General features: G+C 38.1%; 2 protein-coding genes across 2 annotated transcripts in view; both read right to left on the bottom strand.

Moving 5' to 3' along the window:
- The window catches only part of LOC144354615 (uncharacterized), a 144,417-nt gene extending 119,276 nt beyond the window's left edge, over positions 1-25,141 (bottom strand). Inside the window, exon 1 of the mRNA XM_085505844.1 lies at positions 25,013-25,141. The gene's annotated coding sequence lies outside the window, so the exon portion shown is untranslated. The remainder of the gene's footprint in view (positions 1-25,012) is intronic.
- On the bottom strand, positions 11,734-12,654 carry LOC146749033 (uncharacterized). The gene has a single exon (XM_085505843.1). It carries the CDS (start codon positions 12,652-12,654, stop codon positions 11,734-11,736), a length of 921 nt encoding a protein of 306 aa, XP_085361969.1.
- Positions 25,142-26,124: the final 983 nt, after the last annotated feature.

Below are 26,124 nucleotides of genomic sequence, written 5' to 3'. Positions count from 1 at the left end.
AATTTTGCCGGCGCATTCCGGTGGTGTAGAGTATGGATTTCGAGCCTCACACATACTTCCCAGGCAACAAGTTTGAGTAACAGTTGCCCTCTTGTCATTCTTAACAAAACATTAACATTTTTTTTCTACATGTACAATGTAGTTGGGCAACAGTTATTAAGAATTGGTAGTTCATCAAGTTTTATTGATATTATTGCAACAATGTATAAAAGTGTGAGTACAAATAAATATGAATATTGCTTAATTTATGTAGGACACCCACCATTGATGACAAACTTGATATATAAATTTAGAAAACAAATTAGCTATTGCTAGTAAATTTATAGTAGTGCTTCTGGGCTACTGATTTTGGAAAATGATAGCCCTAGAACAAGAACTGGAAATCTGTTCATGGATTATATACCACTATGTGTGTTTTTTTTTGATGACCATGTCCATAATTAGATGTATTTGCCTTTGTATACTAGATCATTTTGTCCAAAGACACACCTGTCATTTAAATGTAAGTCGCATACATAAGTTACTAATAGAGTAAATACAATACTAGTATTAATCAACATGAACATAGATTATCCACAAACGGATATGATGGTGTCAATAAAACTGACACAAAACTGTTCACATGTGAAGATACTTTACATTATGACAGAAGTCCTACTGAGATAACATCTCAACAAAAATTGTATCAGTGTGAAAAATGCCAGCATGCAATGATATATGGGTGTAATCACATAGGAAATAGCATGATAGTTATGAGACCATGGCATGATCTATATTCATTACTCATAACATAATTTATTTTGCGTATGGGTCATTCTTTATAATTGTGATAATACATGGCTATTGAAAACTAGGAAACTCGTACATAATTCACCAATATTTGCTTAATTGTTAGCACATATGCTAATGTAAATTAGAGGTGTTTCCTTGGTCAAACTAAGTAATATTTTAATGATTCAGTTTACAACAAATGTAATTTTTGGTTTATATGCACTTCTATAGTAATTCTAATAGAGGGAATTAGGTAGTCAATTGAATAGAGGATGGGTATGATTTGATAAAACAATTATTATTGACATGACTATATGCAAAGCAGACATTGATAGGAAGATGACAAAAAACTGAAAAACTGTCCAGCAACACCCACTTGCTAACAAAATTATGGAGTATTATGGAAATGATAATTAATTAACTCAAATGTAAAACCAAATTGATGCAGATTTAAACAAATGACTGAATATATAAATAGCACCAGATAATAGTCATCACCTTATCTCATGGGAATGTATTTTTGGGTATTACCACAGTTAATAATGTGCTATACATTGTACTTGTAAAACCAGTAAAATGATTAGCCCCGTTTGACAAAGTCAAGAGAAGAGCTAAAAAGAAATTCAAGTTCATAATCAAATCATTTGTTTTTGCAGCAGCCTATCGTTCCACACTTCCACGTAACATACAAAATCTCACAGTAATGGGAAAAATCAGCTATTCAATTCTTTTTACCAAACTTTTCAGGATAAATATTGTTAGTAGCTTTGCAATGAGTGGCTTTTGCGGTGAGTGGCTGAAACTTTTAAAACTAGCGCCGAAGGCGCATATTAGTTTTTATGTTTATATAAGAGATTGCATACTTACCTTTGGTTAATGACATTTTAATTTCATAAACAAATGGGATAATTGCCAATTATCATATATACTGGTTAAATAAAATCGAAATAACAGTGGATAGCTCCCGTAGGGGACGTCCTTCCCCTGTCATCTGATTTGCATACTTCCAGATCTTTTTTGACCACGATATTGATTCGTAGCTATTTATCTGGGGTGGTTTTGGGTGGGAAGGTAAGTATGCAATCTCTTATATAAACATAAAAACTAATATGCGCCTTCGGCGCTAGTTTTAAAAGTTTATTACAGAGTATTGCATACTAACCCCTTTGGTTAATGAAATTTTAATTTCATAAACAAATGGGACAGATTACCAGAGAATATCTCTTGGCAGATAAATACTACCCCACCTGATTATGGAATTGAAAAAATTCCATCCCCCTAACTGTATAACTCCCGCTAACTGAATAATTCTTGCAGTTGCGGGAAGTTACATGCCCTATTGTTTCGTTACAACTTGGCCTGTCACTAGGCAGCCTAACGAGTGTAGGCCCTGTGACTCGGCCGCTAGGTCTTTCAGGTAATAAGAGAGAAAAGTTTTGCTAGTTTTCCAGGACCCGGCTGCTAGCACCTGGGCTAAAGAAGCTCCGCTAGCAAATGCCAGTGTATTACCTATGCCTCTTAAGTCATGCATCTTGGCAGTGACTTTGCCTGCCTCTGTGCTCAAATACTTATCACTATAAGCGTGGTAAACTGTCTCTTTTACCCATCTCGCTAACGTGAATTTCGACGCCGCTGAGCTTTGTTTACCTTTTTGGTAACAACGAACATCGACCTTTGACCCCTTCTGACCCCGGAAGTACGTTTCTTATAATAAGCTAGGGCACGTACCGGACAAAGAATTCTGTCTTGTTTTTCATTGGAAATATTGCTCAGTGCCGGGATAACGATCGGAGTCGCCGTCTCGTGCAGTTTCTGATTTTTTCCTCTGAATTTTACTGATGTCATTAAAATCGCTTTATCGGGATAAAACACCGTAAAATTGTCTTCAAATGACAGAGCGTGTATTTCGCTAACTCGCCTCCCTGAAGCGAGTGCTAGCAGAAAAACAGTCTTTTTCGTCCAGTCCTGTAGTGACGCCAATTCCTTCGGTTCGTATGGGAATTGTCGTAGCGCTTCAAGGACTACTGACAAGCTCCATGCAGGTGCTTTGTACCTCTCAATGGGGCCCGCCTGTGTAATAAAGCCCTTGAACAGATCGGAGATTGTCGGGTCATCCGAAATGTTTTTGCCTAGGCTTAGTTTGAGTACAGAGTTGATCGTCGATTTATAGTTTTCTACTGTCCCCGGTTTCAACTTTTTTTCGTTGATCAAATAAGAAAAAAACTCCGCTACTTGGGGCAAAGAGGGATAGAGTGGATGTATATCCCCTGCAAGACACCAATTACGAAATTTTTCCCAGTGGTATTGATACAATCCATTTGAGGAATCCCTAAGCCCGGCCGTCGTTGTTTGCGACACTTGGCTTGAAAACCCTTGCGCAATTCTAAATTGCTGGATAGTTTCCACACGTGAAGTTGGTACAGCTCCGGGTTGGTTGGTGTATAACCGCCGGGTTGTGTCAACGTGATTTCTTGTGGCAGGCTTCTCGGATGGTCCGTTAGCAGAGACAGCAGTAACGGAAACCAAGTCTGAGACGACCAGTTCGGTGCCACTAGAATCATGTGCGAGTTCTCCGATTGTTCCAGTTTTTGTAACGTTCGGTGGATCAATGGAAATGGTGGGAATGCGTAACTGAACATTCCGCCCCACTCCATCTGAAGTGCGTCCCACGTCAGTGACTGTTTGTCCGGATAACGCGTCACAAAAACGGGACGTTTTTTGTTTTCCGGTGTTGCAAACAGATCTACCTGGGGTTCCCCCCACATGTCGAACACTAGGTTTACTGCCGTCTGTGACAGCTCCCATTCTGTGTCGTCGTAGGGTTTCCCCCGGGATAGCGAGTCCGCTACACCGTTTTGGACTCCCGGTATATGTTTGCACATCAGCTCGACTTTGTTTTGTGCACACCACTTTAGCACTGCTACAGCATGGTCGTTTAACGACTGTGATTTCGTTCCCCCTTCCTTGTTGAGGTAAGCTACTACAGTCTGATTGTCGGATCTTATTAACACGGCCCGGTTTTTTACCGCTTTTTTGAAGGATTGCAGGGAGAACTGCACCGCTAGCATTTCCAGTCGGTTTATGTGAAATTTCCTTTGTTTTTCGTTCCACTGACCGTGTGCAATCCCGTCCATGCAGTGCCCTCCCCAGCCCGTCATGGATGCGTCCGTCACCAACGTTACTGTCGGTTTCGCCTTGTCCATGGGAATCCCCGCCGTGAGGTTCTTGAGGTTGCCCCACCACGGAAGTGATTCCAGAAAGGCCGGTGTGAACAGTACCGATTTTTCGTATTTTATCCCGTCCTTTGATAGTCGCATTTTTAACTGTGCGTCTAACACTAGGCGTTGGATCGGTCTGGACTGTAGTGCCGCTCTCGGTACTAAGCCCCTCATCGAAGTTAACATCCCCACTAGTCGCATTACCTGGCGTGGTGTGGCTTGTTTTTGTTTTAGAAATGATTGTATCATTTTTTGTACATTGTCGATTCTGTGCTGGGCTGGTCGGATCATGCCTTTCTCCGCATCCAGTTCCATGCGCAGAAAGACTATTTTCTGCGTCGGTATTAATTCTGATTTTTCCATATTTATCAGAAAACCTAGCTTTAGCAGTAGACTGACAGTCCGCTCGGTTGATTGACAAATCAGGTTCCGATTTTGACTTTTTATCAGCCAGTCGTCTAAGTAGGGGTTGACGTCTGCTGCGTTCTTGTGCAGTAACGCCACCACTGTGCGTAGAACTTTTGTAAACAGAAGTGGGGCTGACGTCAGGCCGAAAGGTAGGACGGTGTACTGATACGTTACACCGTTCACCACGAATCGTAACAAGCGCCTGCTTTCTGTGTGTATTGGTATGTGCAGGTAAGCGTCGGTCAAGTCGAGGGACGTCATCCAGTCCCCTTTTTGAATTGACGCTCTCACTAGTGGAGTTAACATTTTGAACGTTTCTTTCTTCACAAATTTGTTCAACTCCTTTAAATCCAGCACCAGCCTGTACCCACCGTTGGATTTCTTGACGGGAAATAACCTCGAGATGAAAGAATTTTTCGGGTTTTGTACCCGCTGAATTACCTTTTTTTCGAGTAGTATTTCCACGCTTTCTTTCAGTATTGTTGACTGAGTAGAGCCCGGTTTCCCCGAAATACATGTTCTTTTTTCGCATTTCGGTTCTTTTATCAACGGTATTCGATACCCGTGTGTTATTATCGATATCACATACGGATCGTTTATCGTTTCTTTCCACTGGGGAATACATTTCTGCAGACGCAGTGCCACCGGCGTCGAGGGACTCACCAACCCTTGGTCGCTTGTGGCGGTATACATTGACATCGCCGATTTCTCCATTTCCCCCTGGAGTGAATGCGGCGTTATATCCCCGTTTAACGTCCTCCCCCCCCTTTTTTTTCCAACCTGGAGGGGAGTAGGGACTCTGCCTTACGGGTTTCTGTTTTTTCACCGGTCGATGCGTCATTCTCCCTAGGTCCACGCATTCGGCCGGTTGTTTGTTTATACGATCGCCCACCGACCGTGTTTTTGTTGTGCACGATTGAGTTCCCGCCATCCTGGGCACTGAACAAAATCGCTTAATGCACGATGTTTTGCACGACTTGGTTCCCGCCGACCTGGGCACTGAACCAAATCGTTTAATGCAAGTGGTATATGTGTAAGGGGATCTGTGGTTTGATTTGTTTGACAAAAATACTCGGAGACTTGAGTAATATTTGACATGTTTAATCGCACCTTGTTTTGATACATTACCATATTTGCTGACGTATAGTCAGGAAGACTTTTTAGTGTTACCAGTCTGTTTCGAGAATTGTTTAACGCCACCATTGAATAGTCGCTCGTAACTGGAGATGACTCTGTATTATGTCAGCGTCGACGACGTTAGTAGCGACCAACAGCGGCTCTAATGTGCTAAACAGTTCATCCTTGGTGATGTTGCCTGTTTTGAATTTCGCTAACTGAATTTGTGTAGTAGTAGTGAAAAATTCTCTATGGCTTAATGCAAGAGAAGTGTCCCAAACGTTGTTTTCCAATCTACATAGCGTTGACTGGGACAGGCAATACGGGATGTAAACTTGTGGTTTGCCGAGTGGATGTTTCGTTATACTTCCTTCGGCGACCATTTCCCGGACGCATGGCTCCAGTTCTGGTGGTTGTACGCCGAGAGGTCGTTCGTGCAGGCTGGCGTCGGTACCGACCGGTGTTTTCCACTCATCAGCGGGCGGTATAACTTTTTGGTAGCGTCTGCTCCAATCGTCCCGGTTAGTCCTCAAGAAGTCGTCCTTGGTGGCTGTAGCGGTTTTCTCGGTAACTTCACGATCCCATTTGCCTAATCCGATCACGCGTTGTGTTATAGCAGCGCCCTGTGTCAGTCGGGGAGACCATGGTAGCATTGCTGAAGTCGCAAAAGTGTCCTTTTTCGGCAGTGTAGACAAACCGATCGAGAAACATGGGGCGTCCGCCATCGGTGGAATCGGTAGCGGTAAGATTTTCTTGACCATAACCGCACCTTTCGTGATAGCGCAGTTGATGTGCCCATTACATTTTCTGCCACATGGAATGCAAATACGGTGATCATCGTAAGTGAGCATCGATATATGGCACTCTTCACACTTTCGTTCGAAAGTGTTTGAATCCGAAGTGCTGGGATGAACGGTGTTCAACTCTCCGGTATCCATATTTTCCGCCATCTTGAAACTGAAGGCAGGCTTTTTAGTTTCGTTACTAAAACTACAATTTTTTACTCAAGGTGACTAAGTACGAAGTTCTTGATGTCCACAAGAGCTTCCTGACACACTAATAGTTCGGTGGCTGTGTTGATGGGTGGTAACAATGTATTTCCACCGCAAAAACAATGATATTTTGGCAAGCCCAAATTTCAACCGTGAATCAATCTCGTGGTTAAAAATGGAAGTATGCAAATCAGATGACAGGGGAAGGACGCCCCCTACGGGAGCTATCCACTGTTATTTCGATTTTATTTAACCAGTATATATGATAATTGGCAATTATCCCATTTGTTTATGAAATTAAAATTTCATTAACCAAAGGGGTTAGTATGCAATACTCTGTAATAAACTTGTTTTTTCATCAGAGTTGACAATCTAATGTGTCATTAACAACCAGTGTTAATCTAGAAATACCATGTATAATTAAAATGATGCAAAGTATATGAGATATATAATTATATGCATAATGATACACACTAATGAGAAACCTTTTGCGTTAAGTGTTATTTAAGAAAATATTTGTTCACAACTATATAAACTGGCTTGGAAATTCCCACCACAATACAAATTTACATAATTCTGTTTACTTTGCATGTGGACTATGATTGCCTATTTTAATACATACACACTCAAAATATTTATAATATAACCTGGACAAAAGAAAGCATTATTTTTCCATGCCATGAGACATTTTCCCTATCTGTGTAACTTCATATTTTAGTATAAGGAGTAAAAAATGATATACGTTAACTGGGATGTATATATCCATGCTAGTTTCTAGTGCATCCTCTCATATTATTTGACAATAGTCTACAAATATTTTGTAAACTATATGAGTAACTTTGCGGTGAGTGGCTTTCGCGGTAAGTGGGTTTAGTATCTGGTGGGTTTGGCAGGAGTTCCAAAATAAGACCCATGCTCTGATAATGCCTCTAGTTTCAAAGACCAATAAACATTATCATTATGATCTTATTTGTGTTGCAAAGGATAGTTGAATATTGTTTATTGAAATCAATAATCCCCCATAACCGTTTTCCAATATAGATAAATTGTAGTACGTAACAAACTGTATAACCCAGTCCCAACAATGAAATAAAAGAATGTATATATATATATTTACATTATTACTAATGCATTGCAATACAACTAATTCAAATAATAAAATATTCCATCAGTAATACTTCTCAAAGGCGTATTTCGCAGTCAATGTTATTAACGAAAATATTCGTTGATAATTTTATAAACTTGCTTGGCAATACCCATCCCAATTAGATATAATGTGTACATATTTTAATAAATAAAGATATACTAACAAAAATGAAATATTAATTATTTCATATTTTATTATATAACCTGCACAACAGTAATCAATATTTTTCCTTGCTAGAAAGATGTGTAACTTCATACGTGAATCCTGATAATGTTCACAACTGGTGATTTAGCAATATTAGGGATTGTCATATTCCTGTGAATTTGATTACCTAACGTTTTTAAGTTCATGCACTGCAAGTTGCAAAGCACGTACCTAAGCGGCCGTCCCCCAGCAAATAATCAAGTAAAGGCGGTTTTGATATCGAAATTGAGAAACTCTCTGATTTTACACAATCTGGGAAATTCGAATTACTAAATGAATTACAGGACGATGAAGCTGAAATATCCAAGAACCAACACATACCAAAAATCTCAAAAGTGAATATTCGTGATGTATTTTAAGTCTAACCAGACCGGAAGTGGGGATTTGTCACTACTCTAAATATCCAAACAAACAAGGTAGTAATAAATATGCATATGATATCTACATATCATTATGCAAATTAACAGATTTGCATGATGTCTGCTTTAAATTGCTTATTACTTATGTCAATATTTTGCTGTGATAACAATTTCTATACCTGGTCGTGCTATAGTAATATTGGGTAGTCAATTAGGTTTATAGTAGGTACTTACAGCCATGCACAAAAGTGTCAATAGAAATTAATAACAAGCAGCCTCTCGGCTGAGATAGCTCCGCTGTTACCAATGCACATGGCAATTAAAAAACAGAAGATATCATTAGATCAAAGAAAGCTTAGAAAGAACTCCCATGTGCTGAGAGTATTGGAGACACAGTAAATATAATTCGAAATTACTTAGCTGAAAACTAATTATGCAAATCAGAAAATTAATATGAGCAGATTTGAGTGTAAAACTAATGAGGTCTGCGCAATGTAACAGAAAATCTATGTTTCCAAGTTTAATTGAAATGTGATTAGAACCAAAAAATTATGAATTATTATGCTTATTAGGGAATTAATATGAACAGATTTTTACCCCAAACTAATTAGGTTTGTACATTGGCCTAGAGCATCTTTGTACTAAGTTTCATTGAAATGGAATAATTAGTACTTTAGATATCAGTGTGAAAGCTTAAAATTGGTTAATTATGCAAATTAGGTAATTAATATGTACAGATTTTAACCCACAATTATCCAGGTCTGTCTATTGTCCTACAGCATCCATGTACATTCATTGATATGTGATGTTTAGTACCTGAGATATCAGTGTGAAAGTTGGTTAATTATGCAAATTAGGTAATTAATATGCACAATTATTTAGCCTAAAACTAATCAGGTCTCTGCGTAGTCCTAAAGGATCTATGTACCAAGTTTCATTGAAATGCGATGATTAGTACTTGAGATACCCTGAAGCTGAAAATTAACTAATTATGCAAATTAGGTGATTAATATGCACAAATATTTATCGGAAACAATCAATATCTGCATAGTCCTTGAGTATGTAAGTACCAAGTTTCATTGAAATGTAATGCTTATATCAAATGCTGAAAATTAATTAATTATGCAAATTAGGTAATTAATATGTACTGATATTACCATAAAAACTATCAGGTCTGTGCAGTGTCATATGACATCTATGTACCAAGTTTCATTGAAATGTGATGATTAGTACTTGAGATATCAGTGGAAAAACCGAAAATTGACTAATCATTATGCAAATTAGGTAATTAGTATCCACGGATTATTACCAAAAACTAATCAAAACCTAGCATTAGTTCAGAGCATGTATATACAAAGTTTCATCAAAATCCAATGAGTGGTTGTTTAGATATCAGTGGAACAACCATGGAACAACTAAAAATCAGCTAATTATCATGCAAATTAGGTAACTAATATGCACAGATTTTTACCAAAAACTAATCAAATCTGCGCATTGGCCCAGAGCATCTATGCACCAAGTTTCATCAAAAACCGATGTATGGTTCTTGAGATAGCAGTGGAACAGTCGGACACACATACACACATACACACATACACACACACACACACATACAGACACACTAACTGCAAAGACTCCCATTATGTGCTTCGCACATGGGAGTCAAAAATGAACAAATCTGAGAGAGGTCCACATGTAGTACCTATATGTATAATATATCAAAGCAATTGGACTTGCGGTTTTCAACAAGAAGTCGAAAATATCACTTTTTACCAAAAATTACAAAAATATTCATCAAAATTAGAGAATTAAAGATATCATCATGAAATGAACAAATCTGAGAGAGGTTCACATGTAGTAAATACTAGTACCTATATATGTAATATCAAAGCAATGGGACTTGAGGTTTTTAACAAGAAGTCAAAAATATCACTTTTTACCAAAAATGACAAAAATATTCACCAAAATTAGAAAATTAAAGATATCATTACAAAATGAACAAATCTGAGATAGGTCCACATGAAGTACCTATATAGGTAATATCAAAACAATTGGATTTGCAGTTTTTAACAAGAAGTCGAAAATATCATTTTTTACCAAAAATTACAAAAATATTCACCAAAATTAGAGAATTAAAGATATTATTACAAAATGAACAAATCTGAGAGAGGTCCACATGTAGTACCTATATATGTAATATCAAAGCAATTGGACTTGCGGTTTTTAACAAGAAGTTGAAAATATCACTTTTTACCAAAAATTACAAAAATATTCACCAAAATCAGAGAATTGAAGATATCATTGTGAAATGAACAAATCTGAGAGAGGTCCACATGTAGTATCTATATATGTAATATCAAAGCAATTGGACTTGCGGTTTTCAACAAGAAGTCGAAAATATCACTTTTTACCAAAAATGACAAAAATATTCGCCAAAATTAGAGAATTAAAGATATCATTACAAAATGAACAAATCTGAGAGAGGTCCACATGTAGTACCTACATGTATTTATGTAATATCAAAGCAATTGGACTTGTGGTTTTTAACAAGAAGTTGAAAATATCACTTTTTACAAAAAATGACAAAAATATTCACCAAAATTAGAGAATTGAAAATATGATCATGAAATGAACAAATCTGAGAGAGGTCTACCCAAGGTACATATACACCAAGTATCAAAGCATTCAGGCTTGTAGTTTTCAAGAATAAGTCGAATCAAAGAAAGCTTAGAAAGAACTCCCATGTGCTGAGAGTATTGGAGACACATTAAATATAATTCGAAATTACTTAGCTGAAAACTAATTATGCAAATCAGAAAATTAATATGAGCAAATTATTCTCTCAGTTCAAACAAAACACAACAACAGTTTTGGCGGATAATTAATTTCGTTTTATTCACTAACGAAACAATGAGTTTTGCTGATCATGTTCGCCAGCCAACAAGACAAAAAGGCAGAATCACAAAACTGAAAATAACATCAAGATGCAATAATAACTAACAAAACTAGCAAAGTAAATCATCAATCGATGCACGCGAAAAAAAAAACTAATAAAGAAAAGCAAAATAACGATTCGAGAAAAAGCAAATAAAATTTAAAAAAATAAAAATAAAATAAAACATTCACTTGCGAAAAAGCCCACCTCGGACAACAAGCAATGAAAAGGGTGGGTGGGTGGGGAAATCGAAAAGTTCACAGTTGACTTGAAAGCAACAAAGGACGCAACTAACTAACAATACAAAATTGCGCATGCGTGAAACAAACAATTTGCATAAATACAACAAGACAATTGCACATGCGCGCAGTGCAAATAATAAAATTCACGGGAATAATTAATAACCATTTTGAAATACAAAATTACACAATTATTCTCTCAGTTCAAACAAAACACAACAACAGTTTTGGCGGATAATTAATTTCGTTTTATTCACTAACGAAACAATGAGTTTTGCTGATCATGTTCGCCAGCCAACAAGACAAAAAGGCCAAAATAATAAAAAAAACACCAAAACTGAAAATCAAAGAGTCAGTGAGAGATTCCCTTCCTCAATTGCAGTGCGTATGCAGGCAGCAGTACGGAGACGATGGCCGAACGACGATTCCATATACAATAAGTACGCTTGAGAAGACCAATCTCCTTGAGCTTTGACTGCATCCGGCTCAGCCCCTGATTGGAAGGCAAATGACGCACCGCCACGGCGAAAACTGTGTCCGGAATATGAGGCTGGATCAAGGCCAATCGCCTTCAGTAACAAAGACAGATGATTAGCGAAAGCTTGATGCGTTAGTGGATGAAGAGTGCCAGGCGTAGTAGGAATGAGGAAGGCAGGTGCATCGCGTGGAGCAGGCATCATCAAGACCATGCGTTTATATGCTGCCACTGGGCACAGCGAAGAGCCAGAGATTGCCAGCACAGGCACGTGCAACACCTTATCGCCAAACTGGATAGTTTTGGACAAGGTGACCCTGACCACAAGACCAATGTCATTGAGACGAATTTTCCCACGAGTGAGATGCATGCTGGCATTAAAGTCTGATGCAGAGCGTGGAACCACATTAGACTTCCTAAAGAAAGTGAAAAAGCACAGCAGGAATGCTGCCCAAAGCGTAACGTGAAGCGGGCGACGAAGATCAAGCAGACTGTGAATACGTAGTAAGATTTCTGGGGTGATTGGCAGCTTCCGCCGAACCAGATGTGGGGACAAACGTTGAATCCCGCGCAGCACTAGCTTCAATTCAAAGTTGCTGAGTGATGGGGGTTCCAAGCCCATAAACAGATGCAATAGACGAACACTGTTGAGATAATTGCGAATAGAAGCGGTCAATGCGAATGAGCGAGAGAGAAACTGCGTATATCGAATAAGTGTCTGAGGAGCTGCTGGGAGAGGTATCACCACGAAGAATCGACAAAACAGGAGAAAAGCTCGCCACTGTGACATAATGTTACGAAGATAGCCAGTTGAAAATGCAGACTGCAAGGATCGCTTGGCTTGAACGTCCAAAGACACAAGAGAATCAACTGGACCTGCACAGGAATAGAAAACAAATAGATATTACCATGGTGCGGTGAATTTAAAGTTATCAATTGACACTGCCGCCTCAGACAACCCAAATGTGGACTGCAACTTCGCAACCCGTGCCTGGAATTCCGGCGAGAGGTGTGACCGACTTGGAGCATCAGCCAGATTCGTGGCACCAGCAACATGGATTGCTCGGAGGTCAAATTCATAACGTGCTTGGATGAATGCGATTTCCCGAAGACAGCTCAAGGCAAAGGAAGAATGGCAGCGGTGATTGTTGATAAGCGCGACTGTAGTTGTATTGTCTGAGGCAATCTGGATGCGGAGTCCAGTCCAGCGTGTAGCCCAGAGCTTCAGAGCGATGACCACTGCAAGAAGTTCCAGACAGTTGATGGATAGATCCATATCGATGATATGCATGGGAAATGGTGTGCGATAAAACTGGTTAACTGTAATGCCGCCGCAGCCTGTGAGACAAGCATCTGTGCATAAAACAGTATCTGGTGCAGACCAGGGTTGGTTGAGGATCATCGATATGCCATTATACTTGGACAGAAATGTCTGCCACCAAAGCAAATCACGGCGAAATTCATCATTGACAGCAATTCGCAAATGTTTGTCCGGAATAGAACGTAAAGTCTCTAACATCCGTGAGATGAAAAGTCTGCCTGGACGAACGCAATTTGAAACATACGAAAGCAAACCAATCAGGCTCTGAAGGTCGGAACGTGAGCAAGTTGTGCGATTATTCCATAGAGATAACTCCTGATCGACCTTCACCAGCTTATCCTCTGGCACAGAAATGGTCATATCAACTGTGTCAAAACAAGAACCTAGGAACACCATACGAGTAGATGGGGAAACTGCCTTGGCAACCGACTCGTTTAGACCTAGCTCCTGCAAAACTGCGCCAAGTGTCTCAAATGCAGGGCGAGCATTGCAAGGGTGTGCAGCCCCTCCAAAATCATCAATGTAATTAATAATGTCAAACCCGCGAGACTGGACAATATGGCGGACTGCATTAGTAGCACGCTGACACATCAGAGCAGCTGTGCGAAGTCCGAATGGTGGGGCAATATCGAAGTAATATTTGCTGTCCCAGGTGTAGCCAAGTAAACTGTAATCAGATGGGTCCACGCGGAGTTGACGGTAGGCCCGACTAAGATCTCGCTTGAAGAGCAAGCAACCAGGACCCAGTAAACGGATTTGATCAGTCATTGAATCGACGGTGGGGTAATGCAACTTAAACTCCTGCCCCAAATACTCATGGCTGGGAATGCCGTCATTCACTGAGTAGCCCTCAGGAAAACTGAGATCCATAACAATGCGACGAGTGTTGGCATCCTTCTTGTCTACAGTCATTAAAGGTGAAGTAGTGAGGGGTGTTGAGAATGGAGGTGCATCAAACGGACCAATTGCTGCGCCGAAGGAGCGTTCTGTAGCCAAGTAGCGTTCCACATGGTCTGGGAAAGAAATAGCAGAGTTGTGGTTTGCCGCGTGTGATGTTGGTAAATAATCACGCGAATAACTGATCGGCCAGCCGAATTCAAGGAAATCACAAATATCATCAGTGTAATCTTGAAGCCAGATACGCCAGTTGTGCATGTTGAGAGACGAAGGGACAGGAATGCGAGCACCCAGATAATTGTATGTACCTGTTGCCTTGATGTGGTTATGTAAATCCACGAAGTAAGCAGGTGGATGGCAGTCAGCCATGGATGTGGTTCCGTTAATGCAAGTAATATCTGAGCCCTTGTAGTCATTAATGCTTGTACCTGTACTAAACTGATTGCTGCCTGTGACATGCGTGGTATCACCGTAAATGTTATTGTTGACCGTAACAGCATCGAAATGTGGCATAATATTGTCAGTAGAAATACCACCCATGTGGCTGCCACCTGAGACATTAATGGTATCAATGCCTCTGTAATCGCTGACCGCAGTAGGTGCAGAATCAGGCTGAGAATTAATAATGTCCGTAGTATTTGCACCAATGTGAGTGTTATCTGGCACATTACTGGTGTTGATGTATTCGTAATCGCTGACTGCTGTGGGCGAAGAATCAGTATGTGGAATAGAATAAATGTCAGTTGTATTTGCACCCATGTGACTGCTACCCGAGATATTTCCAGTGTCAATGCATTTGTAATTGCTGACCGCGGTGGGTGGAGAAGCAGAATGAGAATTAATAATGTTAGAGGTACCGCTGTGATTGCTACCCGAGAGATTAACGGTGTTGATGCATTTGTAATTGCTGACCGGTGTAGGTGGTGAATCATTATGTTGAATAAAAACGTCAGTAGTATTTGCACCCATGTGACTGCTACTTGAGACATTTCCAGTATTGATGCATTTGTAATTGCTGACTGCAGTGGGTGGAGACACCAAATGTGACTTAACGGTATTGATGCATTTGTAATTGCTGACCGCAGTAGGTGATGAGGAGCAGGCATCACTAATGTCAATTTTACCAGTGGCACCAGACTTGCATGTTGTTTTATCCAGTCACGCCGAAGTTGACATGTCCTTTCCTTTTTTAATTTTTGAATCTGTCCCAGGCTTCTGTTTGCAATGTAACTCGCTGTGTGCATTAAAGCGATTCCTGTATGTGAAGCAGTAGTTACAGATGTGACGATATTTGCAGGGGTCAAACGAGCATGACCCAGTTTCATTGAATGCAGTGCAAACGGAAATGTTATTGTTACTCGAACTTGTAGCAGCAGATCCTTTGTTCCTAGCAACAGTCTGTGACTTCAACTTATCCGGTGAAAAATCAAAGAAAACCTCTTTGACATCGGCGAAAGAATCTAACCACGAACGCCTGTGCGACTCAACCAAGCGTATCACAGCTGCATGGTAGCTACGTACAACTTGCCATTTGTATTGCGGCAATTTAACGAAAATGTCATGCAAGAGCTGAAGTCTCCCATTGCGCTCTGTTACAGACAAACTCGGGTTCTGTAACAACAACGTGTATCCTTGCAAGAATTGTTCCAGTGTCAAGTCATCATATTTTAATTCGTTTGAAGTGTAGAAACTTGCAATGTAATGCTCCGGTGAATTAGTAAATTGGCGATCCTTTGTCTTCATGGCCGTGGCGTGGGGTATTGTTCTACCAAAATGATCAAAACGCCACTCACCAGCATTGTGTTGTTCATCACCAACTGTCCTGTCTACGCCGACCATCGATGCGAGAGGGGCGAGTTCCTCTTCGACTTCCTCCCTAAGGTGGGTCATTTTCCGCAAATCGCCGAGACTGAAATTACCGGACGCACTGTGACTGTGTTGCCGTGGGTGATGGTGTATACCGGTGGCAGTGAACTCAACAGACGCCGAGTGATCGAATTCGCGTTCGAGTTTCGCCACTTCAGCTTCTAGACGAGTTTTCTCTAGTCTGGCTTCGAGCAATTTCTTCTTTTGATGTAATCGTCAGCGATGTGTGACTTTGAGTCCGAAGAAATATCGTTGTGTTGTCGTGGTGAAACAGACAAAGGAAAATGATCGGCGTCATCGTCAGAAACTGGTCTACCATCGCAGTGTTTCCCTGGTTTACCCCAAAAGTGGTCTTTAACGGGTTGTCGGCATCCAGCGCAATTGTGTTTCCTTTTACCAGACGACATTGTGTAATTGCGAAGCGTAACAAAAGTTCGTAATTGAAAACGAAATCGAAAAGTTCACAGTTGACTTGAAAGCAACAAAGGACGCAACTAACTAACAATACAAAATTGCGCATGCGTGAAACAAACAATTTGCATAAATACAACAAGACAATTGCGCATGCGCGCAGTGCAAATAATAAAATTCACGGGAATAATTAACCATTTTGAAATACAAAATTACACGATTTGAGTGTAAAACTAATGAGGTCTGCGCAATGTAACAGAAAATCTATGTCTCCAAGTTTAATTGAAATGTGATTAGAACCAAAAAATTATGAATTATTATGCTTATTAGGGAATTAATATGAACAGATTTTTACCCCAAACTAATTAGGTTTGTACATTGTCCTAGAGCATCTTTGTACTAAGTTTCATTGAAATGGAATAATTAGTACCGTGAAAACTCCAAAATTTCGACCCCTCTAAAAATTCGACCATCTATTTGTTTGCCCGGTTTCGGTGTTTTATTTACCTCCAAATTTTCGACTCCACTAAAAATTGCCGACTCAGTCTTATTCGAAAATTGCGACCAGTTTTAGTTTTCCCCCAAACGAAAAAAAAAACGATGTGAGCGTTCAAACGGGACCTTCCTCAAAGGCATGAATCCGGGTTTCTGATTGACTGAGAGATTTTTATTTTATTGGTAACGAAAATATATTCTAAATAAACGAAGTTTCAAATAAAAACGAACACAAAATTCTCGGCATGCTGCGTTTCTGAATTGTTGATTATTACTGTACTCAGTAGTGATTATAATAATGTACACAAAATAAATTTGTTGAATGGTTATGAAATACAAATAAAAGTCAACTTAGTTTCATCGTAAGCGAATGATTCCGGTCTCATATAAACGTTTGATGCTATAGGATATCCGCCATGTTCTCTTAGGTCAAATAGGTCAAATCGCTAATTAACCAATCAAAAAGCTGGATGATGCCAACGTGTTCAAATTACCATAGCTTATTTAAATATGTTAATGTTATTGAACGCAATGCGGAAGAGATTGATGTTTAAATTAATCAAATCTGCGCATATGTTCAGAGCATCTATGTACCAAGTTTCATCAAAATCCAATGAGTGGTTCTTTAGATATCAGTGGAACAGTCATAGAACAGCTAAAAATTAGCTAATTATCATGCAAATTAGGTAATTAACGAGCATGGATTTTTACCAAAACCTAATCAAATCTGCGCATTGGCCCAGAGCATCTATGCACCAAGTTTCATCAAAAACCGATGTATGGTTCTTGAGATAGCAGTGGAACAGTCGGACACACATACACACACACATACACACATACACACATACACACATACACACATACACACATACAGACACACTAACTGCAAAGACTCCCATTTTGTGCTTCGCACATGGGAGTCAAAAAGTAAAACATTGACACGGACGACAACGACGGACAATCACTCATATGATAAGCTCCGCTAGACAAAGTTGACAGCGGAGCTAAAAATGGAATTGTTTTGGATTTGGACAATCAACATTTGGAGACAAATTGGTTTATTTAGAAAACAAAGTCAATTGTCAATTTCTTGTAATTCGGTTAGGCTATTAAAGTTGGAAAATTGTAGCCCCAGGACAAGATTTGGTAGTCTATACTGTGAGTCTTAGCCTAAAGCTAATTTTGGGGATACAACACTATGGAATATGAGTTAATAATTAAATATTTAAATGCGTAATATACATACAACACAACACAAACAAAGAAAACAAACACAGACACACAGAATCCTTGACTTATTATCAGTGTTTGATGCCACACCCTGGAGCTGTTTACTCATGATCATAAGTCAACACACAGACCTTGAACCTTTTCTATAGCTCCACTTCCTGTGAAAATTTTACTAAGGCACATAGAACAAAAACTATTTTCCCATCAATATTTCAACCTTCTAAATAGTAGTTTCGGCAAGAATAATTGTTAGGCAAGAATAATTGTTAGGCAGCATTTCACCAAAGCCAAACTATTGCTCCTCCCACCAATTATAAACAGAAGATTATAGTATAGTATAGTATATTTTATTTGACACTAAGTAATATATTTTGTTACATTATCTGAGGTCAAAAGACATTAAATATAATAAAACACAAGTACACACACGAGACAAAAGAAAATACATAAATAACTAAAGTCTAAGTAAAATTACTTATAGTAAAATAGTGGCCAAATTGTGGCCAAATCTAGTCCGAAGGCCCAGTTTGTTAAAGCTGAGCTGAAACAGTGCGCTTGGCAAGGTAATTTTTGCTGACTCAACTGTTTGGTTCCAATGAAATGCTGTTCTATAAACAAGGTAAATACTCGGGGCCGAGTCGGCACGTGCCGAAAATTGTGTGTGAACAGTCGGGACCGAGTTGGCACGTGCCGAAAAGAACTCGATCTCGGTCCCGATAGATGCTTGGGACCGAAACTCGGCACGTGCCGAGATTTGCTGCCTGAAGGCTCGGCAAGAGCCGAAATCTCGCCCTCGGTGGTAAATTTGAGAAAAACATAAGTTGATTGATACTAGCATGAAATGACGATGACAGGAAATTCAGATATACTGGTAGATGGTCGAATGCTGTAGTAATGAATGCAAACCGTCATCAGCGACGCATATTTATGTGCTGCTACAACCTCTATTTTCTTGCACAATTTACATTGACGTGAAAAAAAATAATTGTGTTTTGAATCTTCTTTGCCGTTCATGTGCACGATGGCTCGTAATAAACACCATTGCAACAAATGGATATAATTTCACTATAACAATTATTATTATCATCATATGCGTATCGTTTGGGCCAACAGATCGACAAATGAGAGCGTGATTTCAACACAAGCCCAGTCGGACCTAAGTGGGTCCTGAATAACGTGAACACAACTGCTGTAATCCCTCTGCAAACACAACTGATTAAAAATTTCAGCATGTGTCGAGATCCCGTAACGTGAACATAGTAAGTATCTTCTGTGACTCTGTTTTCGATGTATTGTTTGTTTTAACTGACAATGTCTCTTTTCTTATATGCACACAGTTATCAAATTTATTATTCTTTCAATTTTTTTTTTCTCAGGTTGAGTAAATTATATGGTGTTTTAGACTTGGATGCAGACCCCATGGTGAACTAAGGTATTCGCTTACTACCTTAACAACACACTACCACTTCTCTCCAGTGATACAACTTAGTAACATATTATTATCCAATTATTCAATTAAATGGTGACATTTGATATATATCCACTCATTGTGATTAGAGGTACTGCATGCATGACATTTAAATGTAATTTTGCGAAGACTCGAGTTGGCAACAAATTTCCATCTTGGCCCGATAGATGTTCGAGACCGAAACTCGGCACATGCCAAGATTTGCTGCTTGAACGCTCAACACAAACTGAAATCACGATTCATACTAATATGACATGGCGATGAAGGGAAGTGCAGCAAGATATGGTCGTATGCTGTAGTAATAAATGAAATGAATGCAAACCATCGTCAGCAATGCATATTTATGTGCTGCTGCAAGCATGTTTTCCTTGCAATGCTACGTTGACATGCACGATGACTCATAACAAATACCATATCATAAACGGATATAATTTCAATATAGCAATTATTATTATCATCATATGCATATTGTTTTCCATGTTTGGGTCAAATTACGAATCGAAGAATGAGGGTGTGATTTTGTCACTAGTCGAGTGGGTGCCAATTGGGGCCAATCTAACGTGAACGTAATCCATCCACAAACATAAATGTAACAATAGTGTGAATATTTACTCTTGAGATCTGTTTTATGGTACCTATTTGTTTTCTGATATCTAACCTAAGTGGTCTTTTACTACCTTTAGTAATTCTAACTTTGAAGATTGCGTAAAAAAGTCAAGATGTCAATAGTTTGAATCACTGGCTGAAATCATTTGTTGGGGAATGGCAGCTTAGGAGTGTGCAATCCAACACGCAGCCAAACCAGACTTCTGGAAAAACAAAACTACTATGAGACTCACAATATACATCAATCACTTTTCCTGCTTTGCTATATTGTCAACTACGTACCCTCTAACAGGACTGAACAGAATCCCAAAAATCAAGTTAGGTCAGCTTTGTGACAAATAAGATTGTATTGTGGCCGTAGAGAGCTTCTGAAGGCATAAACTAAACTTTCGTTGACACCTGATTTCCTTTGTTTTTACACTTATGTTGGTTATAAAATATGAATTCAATATTACCAAATTGCAAATTCCATAACTATAGTATGATATTTTGAGTCACTCACATCAATGTATGATTTTTTGTAGTGTCATTGGAACCCCAGAGGATGAGCATGACTCGTTGTGTCAAAACGAATCTCTGTGCATCAATGACACATCATATCTTAGAGGGCACACTAATGGGAAATTTCAATACTTATATCCATTCATATGCAATAACAATAGCAATATGGAGAACTAAATATTTTCAAAGACAAAGAAGCTCTCAACAGGAGTGAAACAACTGCCTATTTGACATTGCCCGGGAGTGATAATCAAAATGTCAAGGGTCCAATTACCAATCTACACATAAACATGTTTTGTTTACCTATCTGCACTAACAAGACACATTTAAGATCTCTAAATACACACGTGCAAACACTAACTTGCTGCCCGCCCAATTAGGATATTGTATTTTGTAAACTCTGTTTACACCAGACAATAGTTTTAAATGTAGAATTAACAACTCAATATTTTGGGTTATAAAAAGCTGATGCCACTGTTAAATGTTAACATTTGTGTTTACAGTAAAAGTGTTGTTGACAAATTAATTACAAAGCAATGTGTTTCAAGAGTTTTATTTTCCCTATCACCTGACACATGGTGAACAAAAATTGTCATTTGGATATTATTTAGGGGTACTCAACTAAGCATCCTTGGACAATCAAGTACTGCATATCAAGTATAGATTTGTACTGTCCATGTTATTGTGAAAATTCAAGCTGCATTAATTCCTACTTTGTAAATTTTAGGGTCACTCATGATCTTATGATTTACTTTTTTTTTTTTTTAGTCACTCATGCCGATTATAAATACTAGTTATTGTTTACTATTAGGAATGTGTAAACTATATTGCAACAATATGCTGTTATTGCAGCTCGACCTCTGTCTATATTCCAAAAATTACTTACATCCTGTTTAAAAAAACTTCCTGCTGTCAATGAAATCAAATGAAATTTCAGGATATTTTCGGCAAACACCATACACCTATCTACTAGTAAGTGGTTAATAACAGGTCTGATCTATTGGATCCAAGGATGCAGTGTCAAGTCAACTCTGTTTGTGGCAACCAAGAACATTCACTTCCAAAGACACTAAGCTGAATTTTACTTTCATTTCATAACAAGCCAATGGATTGATACTTTTATGATAATGTTTGGACACCTACTTTTCATTACCAAGACAAGTGAAATCAATGTATATTACATATATACATTAAACCAGCATTTGTTTTGTGGACTGTAAAACTGCAACTGTCTGTGAGCCTTATTATAAATTATCATTCAATGGTAAAGCAATAGCTGATTATTTCCCAAGTTGCAAAAAAAAAAAAATGATTACCCATGCAAAACATGCTGAATGTAGTTAAATGTAATTGGTTTAATGTTACCCCTATGGATTGTTTGCCATGAAAATTTGAGATGTTTTCACCATTTTGTAGGAATATGTATTTTGCATTTCATAACTTTTCAGTTTTTTTAGGTTCTGAGGTAGATCCAAGATGGCCGTCCCCATATAGTAAACACTATTTATTATCACTTGTACTCAAGCTGACTGTGATTCAGGCCACTTTGTTCATGTGTATTTCAAATGGCATGTATAAACAAGCAGCCTCTCGGCTGAGATAGCTCCGCTGTTATTATTAGAAAATGAACAATATGTAGACTTGCTGTTTTTAACAAGAATTCAAAAATATCACTTTTCACCCAAAATGACAAAAATAATCATTAAAATTAGAGAATTGAAGATATCACCACGAAATTAACAATCTGAAAGAGGTCCGCATGTAGCACATATATATGTAATATAAAAGCAATCGCACTTGTGGTTTTTAACAAGAAGTCGAAAATATCACTTTTTACCAAAAATTGCAAAAATATTCACCAAAATTAGAGGATTAAAGATATCATTACAAAATGAACAAATCAGAGAGAGGACCACATGTAGTACCTATATATGTAATATCAAAGCAATTGGACTTGCGGTTTTTAACAATATGTCAAAAATATCACTTTTTACCAAAAAAGACAAAAATATTCATCAAAATTAGAGAATTGAAGATATCATCATGAAATGAACAAATCTTAGAGAGGACCGCATGTAGTGCCTATATATGTAATATCAAAGCAATTGGACTTGCGGTTTTTAACAAGAAGTCGAAAATATCACTTTTTGCCAAAAATGACAAAAATATTCACCAAAATTAGAGAATTAAAGATATCATCATGAAATGAACAAATCTGAGAGAGGTCCACATGTAGTATACATATATGTAATATAAAAGCAATTGGAATTGCCGTTTTTAACAAGAAGTCGAAAAAATCACTTTTTACCAAAAATGACCAAAAATATTTATCAAAATTAGAGAATTAAAGATATCATCATGAAATGAACAAATCTGAGAGAGGTCCACATGTAGTACCTATATATGTAATATCAAAGCAATTGGACTTGCGGTTTTTAACAAGAAGTCGAAAATATCACTTTTTACCAAAAATGACAAAAATATTCATCAAAATTAGAGAATTGAAGATATCAACATGAAATGAACAAATCTAAGAGAGGTCTACCCAAGGTTCATATACACCAAGTATCAAAGCATTCAGGCTTGTAGTTTTCAAGAAGAAGTCAAACAAGTAAAACATTGACACGGACGACGGACGACGACGGACTATCACTCATATGGTAAGCTCCGCTCGACAAAGTCGACAGCGGAGCTAAAAAGTGGAAATAACATACCAAACTGTAATACTTTATACAAAAGTTGTAACAACACAAAACAAGTGACTAAAAACAAGTGACAAAACTATCAAAAAGTACACTACACTTGACGTGGAAAATTGATGATAGTATAATTAAAATCATTTCTTTTGTCATAATGTCTGAAGCAGAATCAGTCTCCTAAATCTTGAGTTTAACTGGATATATCATTGAGAAATACTCACTAAATTAAGTATTGTTGATGAAAACTACACAATTAATATTTCTAAATGTGAAACTAAATAACTCAGCCAGCAAAGATGACATTTTGTTTCCATTGAAATCCTGATACTTTGTTGAAAAATATACACTCAAAACTCAACAAATATGCTATCAATAAGAAATTCCAGCATACTGATGTCATCTTCAGAGTAGAAAAGTTTTGCATCAGTCTTGTCTTTAACAAAGTACGACAGGTGGTATACTCCATGAATGACTTGTGATTATCAAAATTTCATTTTTGCTAAATGCTATGTGTTCATAAGTAAAATTATTATTTTCAGTAAACCAAAGTTCTTTAATTAGGCACTCATATTAATATGGTTAAATTACAAACAAACACTATACTGTTGTGATTAGCATGGTAATTTAGATAAAAAAACAAAAAAATCTAATTAGATAAAAACAAAAATCTATTGTGTATTATACATTTGTAGTTTCATTCAAATAACATGACCTCGTCTTGTATTGTATTGTCCTATAAAAGATTACAATTGAAAAGTAAAGATCTTCAAATAGACCAAGTATGCCCAGCTTTGTGATGGGTTTGACACATGCTTGGTATCAGTATAATATGCAACTGTTATCAGAAAGGGTACTTGTGAGTAGGTCAATCCAGAACAAAAACACTGTATTTTGTCAAACGATTTGACAGTGCGTCATGCATATAGCAGTTGTGTGTGCGCGCGTACCAAGAAGGTCAGTTTAGTGCGCTGAGATTCGAGAAGCGACCTAACTATTTGGAGGTAATAAATGAAACGCCGAACATCATCGCAACACACATGTCCCGCATGTGGGCGTTATACGAAAACACACAACGGTAAATATATACAATATTAGAAAATTTCAGTGATATAGCCAGCACTCCCAGCACATTACAACAATACCTAATAGCGACCATCTTTTCAGCGTCAACTATGAATACGCCAAACTGTTTGCAAGTGATGCTACCTGAACATTTCGAACTGTTCCTTCTCGAGCATAGAAAACATGACAACACTTTGTGAAAATCCTATTTTTCACGGAAACACAAATGTTTTTGTTATTGTTTTTGTTTTTTCATTTTGTCCTCATCAGGTCAAACATTCAACTCGGCGTCCGTTTTTTTCCTGAATGGGACCAGCACCGGACTAAGACCCGGATACCCATCATCTCTCCTGATCACTATATCAACAGCAACACAATTTTACACATTTAAACAGTGGAATAAAAGTCACCATTTTCACCAAAACAATAAGGAATGAACTTATTTGCGAAGAATATTATTAGAGCGGCCGAATACGTGTACCGCCATTTTGCTTTAATAGTACATATTAAAATATACAGTAAAATATACGTAAGCTAAGCACCTTTGCAGTGTATCGCAGATTATTTACACCAACAGCGTTCAAATACCTACAGATGTTCCTGTTTTCATGTGCAGCACCCACTTCGCCTTGTCTTGGTCGTAAAACCACTCTTATAAACCTAGAAGTAAGTACGGACAGCAAGCCAGCCAAGGACATAAAATGAGCAAACCTTACACTGATTGCCCTTTGGTAGCTCATTTGCATATAGGCTTGCATGGCTGAAACAATTTCAGTAAACAAACTACGTATTCAGGGCAATGAAGGTCAAGTAATAAATCTGTACCTGTCAAATGCTTTTTGATTCAGGTCATTAGTATCCCCATTGAATATGGGTCGCCCGAAATAGGGTTTTATTTTTCAATAAGTGTCTCTAATACTCTTCTCGACGCATACGAAAATTGTTGCTGCAAAGAAAAATAGGCAAATATATAGTGTCGTCTGCTTAGCAAAGACAATTTGGCGGTTGCATGTTGCATCACACACTATTAGCGAATTTGTTGTTTTAGTATTAATTCAATGTATCTGCTAACTGTAATAAGCGCCCAAGTTGAGACAGAAGTTTGGATGGCATCATGCAATACGAATTGTTTGATAGGCTTACCACTAGAGCAAGAGTAAGCTTTGTCCAATTTTTTTTTTTAAATCACGCCACATATTTTGCGCATGCGTTCTAAATAGAAAGTGGCGACATGTACGTTAACGAGAAACGGCTTATAGACCAGTTAAAGGTGGTGGACGTCGTGCCGCATTGTGTACGATACGAGTTCCATAACGACGTATATAACGAATGCAACATTGTTTGTTCACCCAATTTCCCTTTAACTCCAACCACGTTTGAAGAAGGTATAACAAATGTGCCATTCAGTTTAATTAAATCCCTTTGAATGTGCAGCATCGAGACTACACATGTACAAGACAAGTTCACTCATTGTCACTGTGTTTTGTATGCCATTTCATATTGTGGTGGAGTTTTTGGTAAAGTTATTGAACTTCCGATGTTACCTTCCAAAATAGTTGTGTATTTATTTTTTATTTCATGAGGTAGCGTGTGAGGGTATTTTTATTTATTTTTTTTTTTGTGCTACTATTTTATCTATTCGCTGATGTTTAAACTAGAACTAATGCGTCAGTTCTATGTCATAAACTATATGAAAGATGAGTG

Source organism: Saccoglossus kowalevskii, chromosome 2 (assembly GCF_978046115.1).
Source record: "Saccoglossus kowalevskii chromosome 2, keSacKowa6.1, whole genome shotgun sequence".
Classification (NCBI taxonomy): domain Eukaryota; kingdom Metazoa; phylum Hemichordata; class Enteropneusta; family Harrimaniidae; genus Saccoglossus; species Saccoglossus kowalevskii.
The sequence above is the reverse complement of the archived record's forward strand: the minus strand, read 5'-3'. Positions and strand labels throughout refer to the sequence as shown.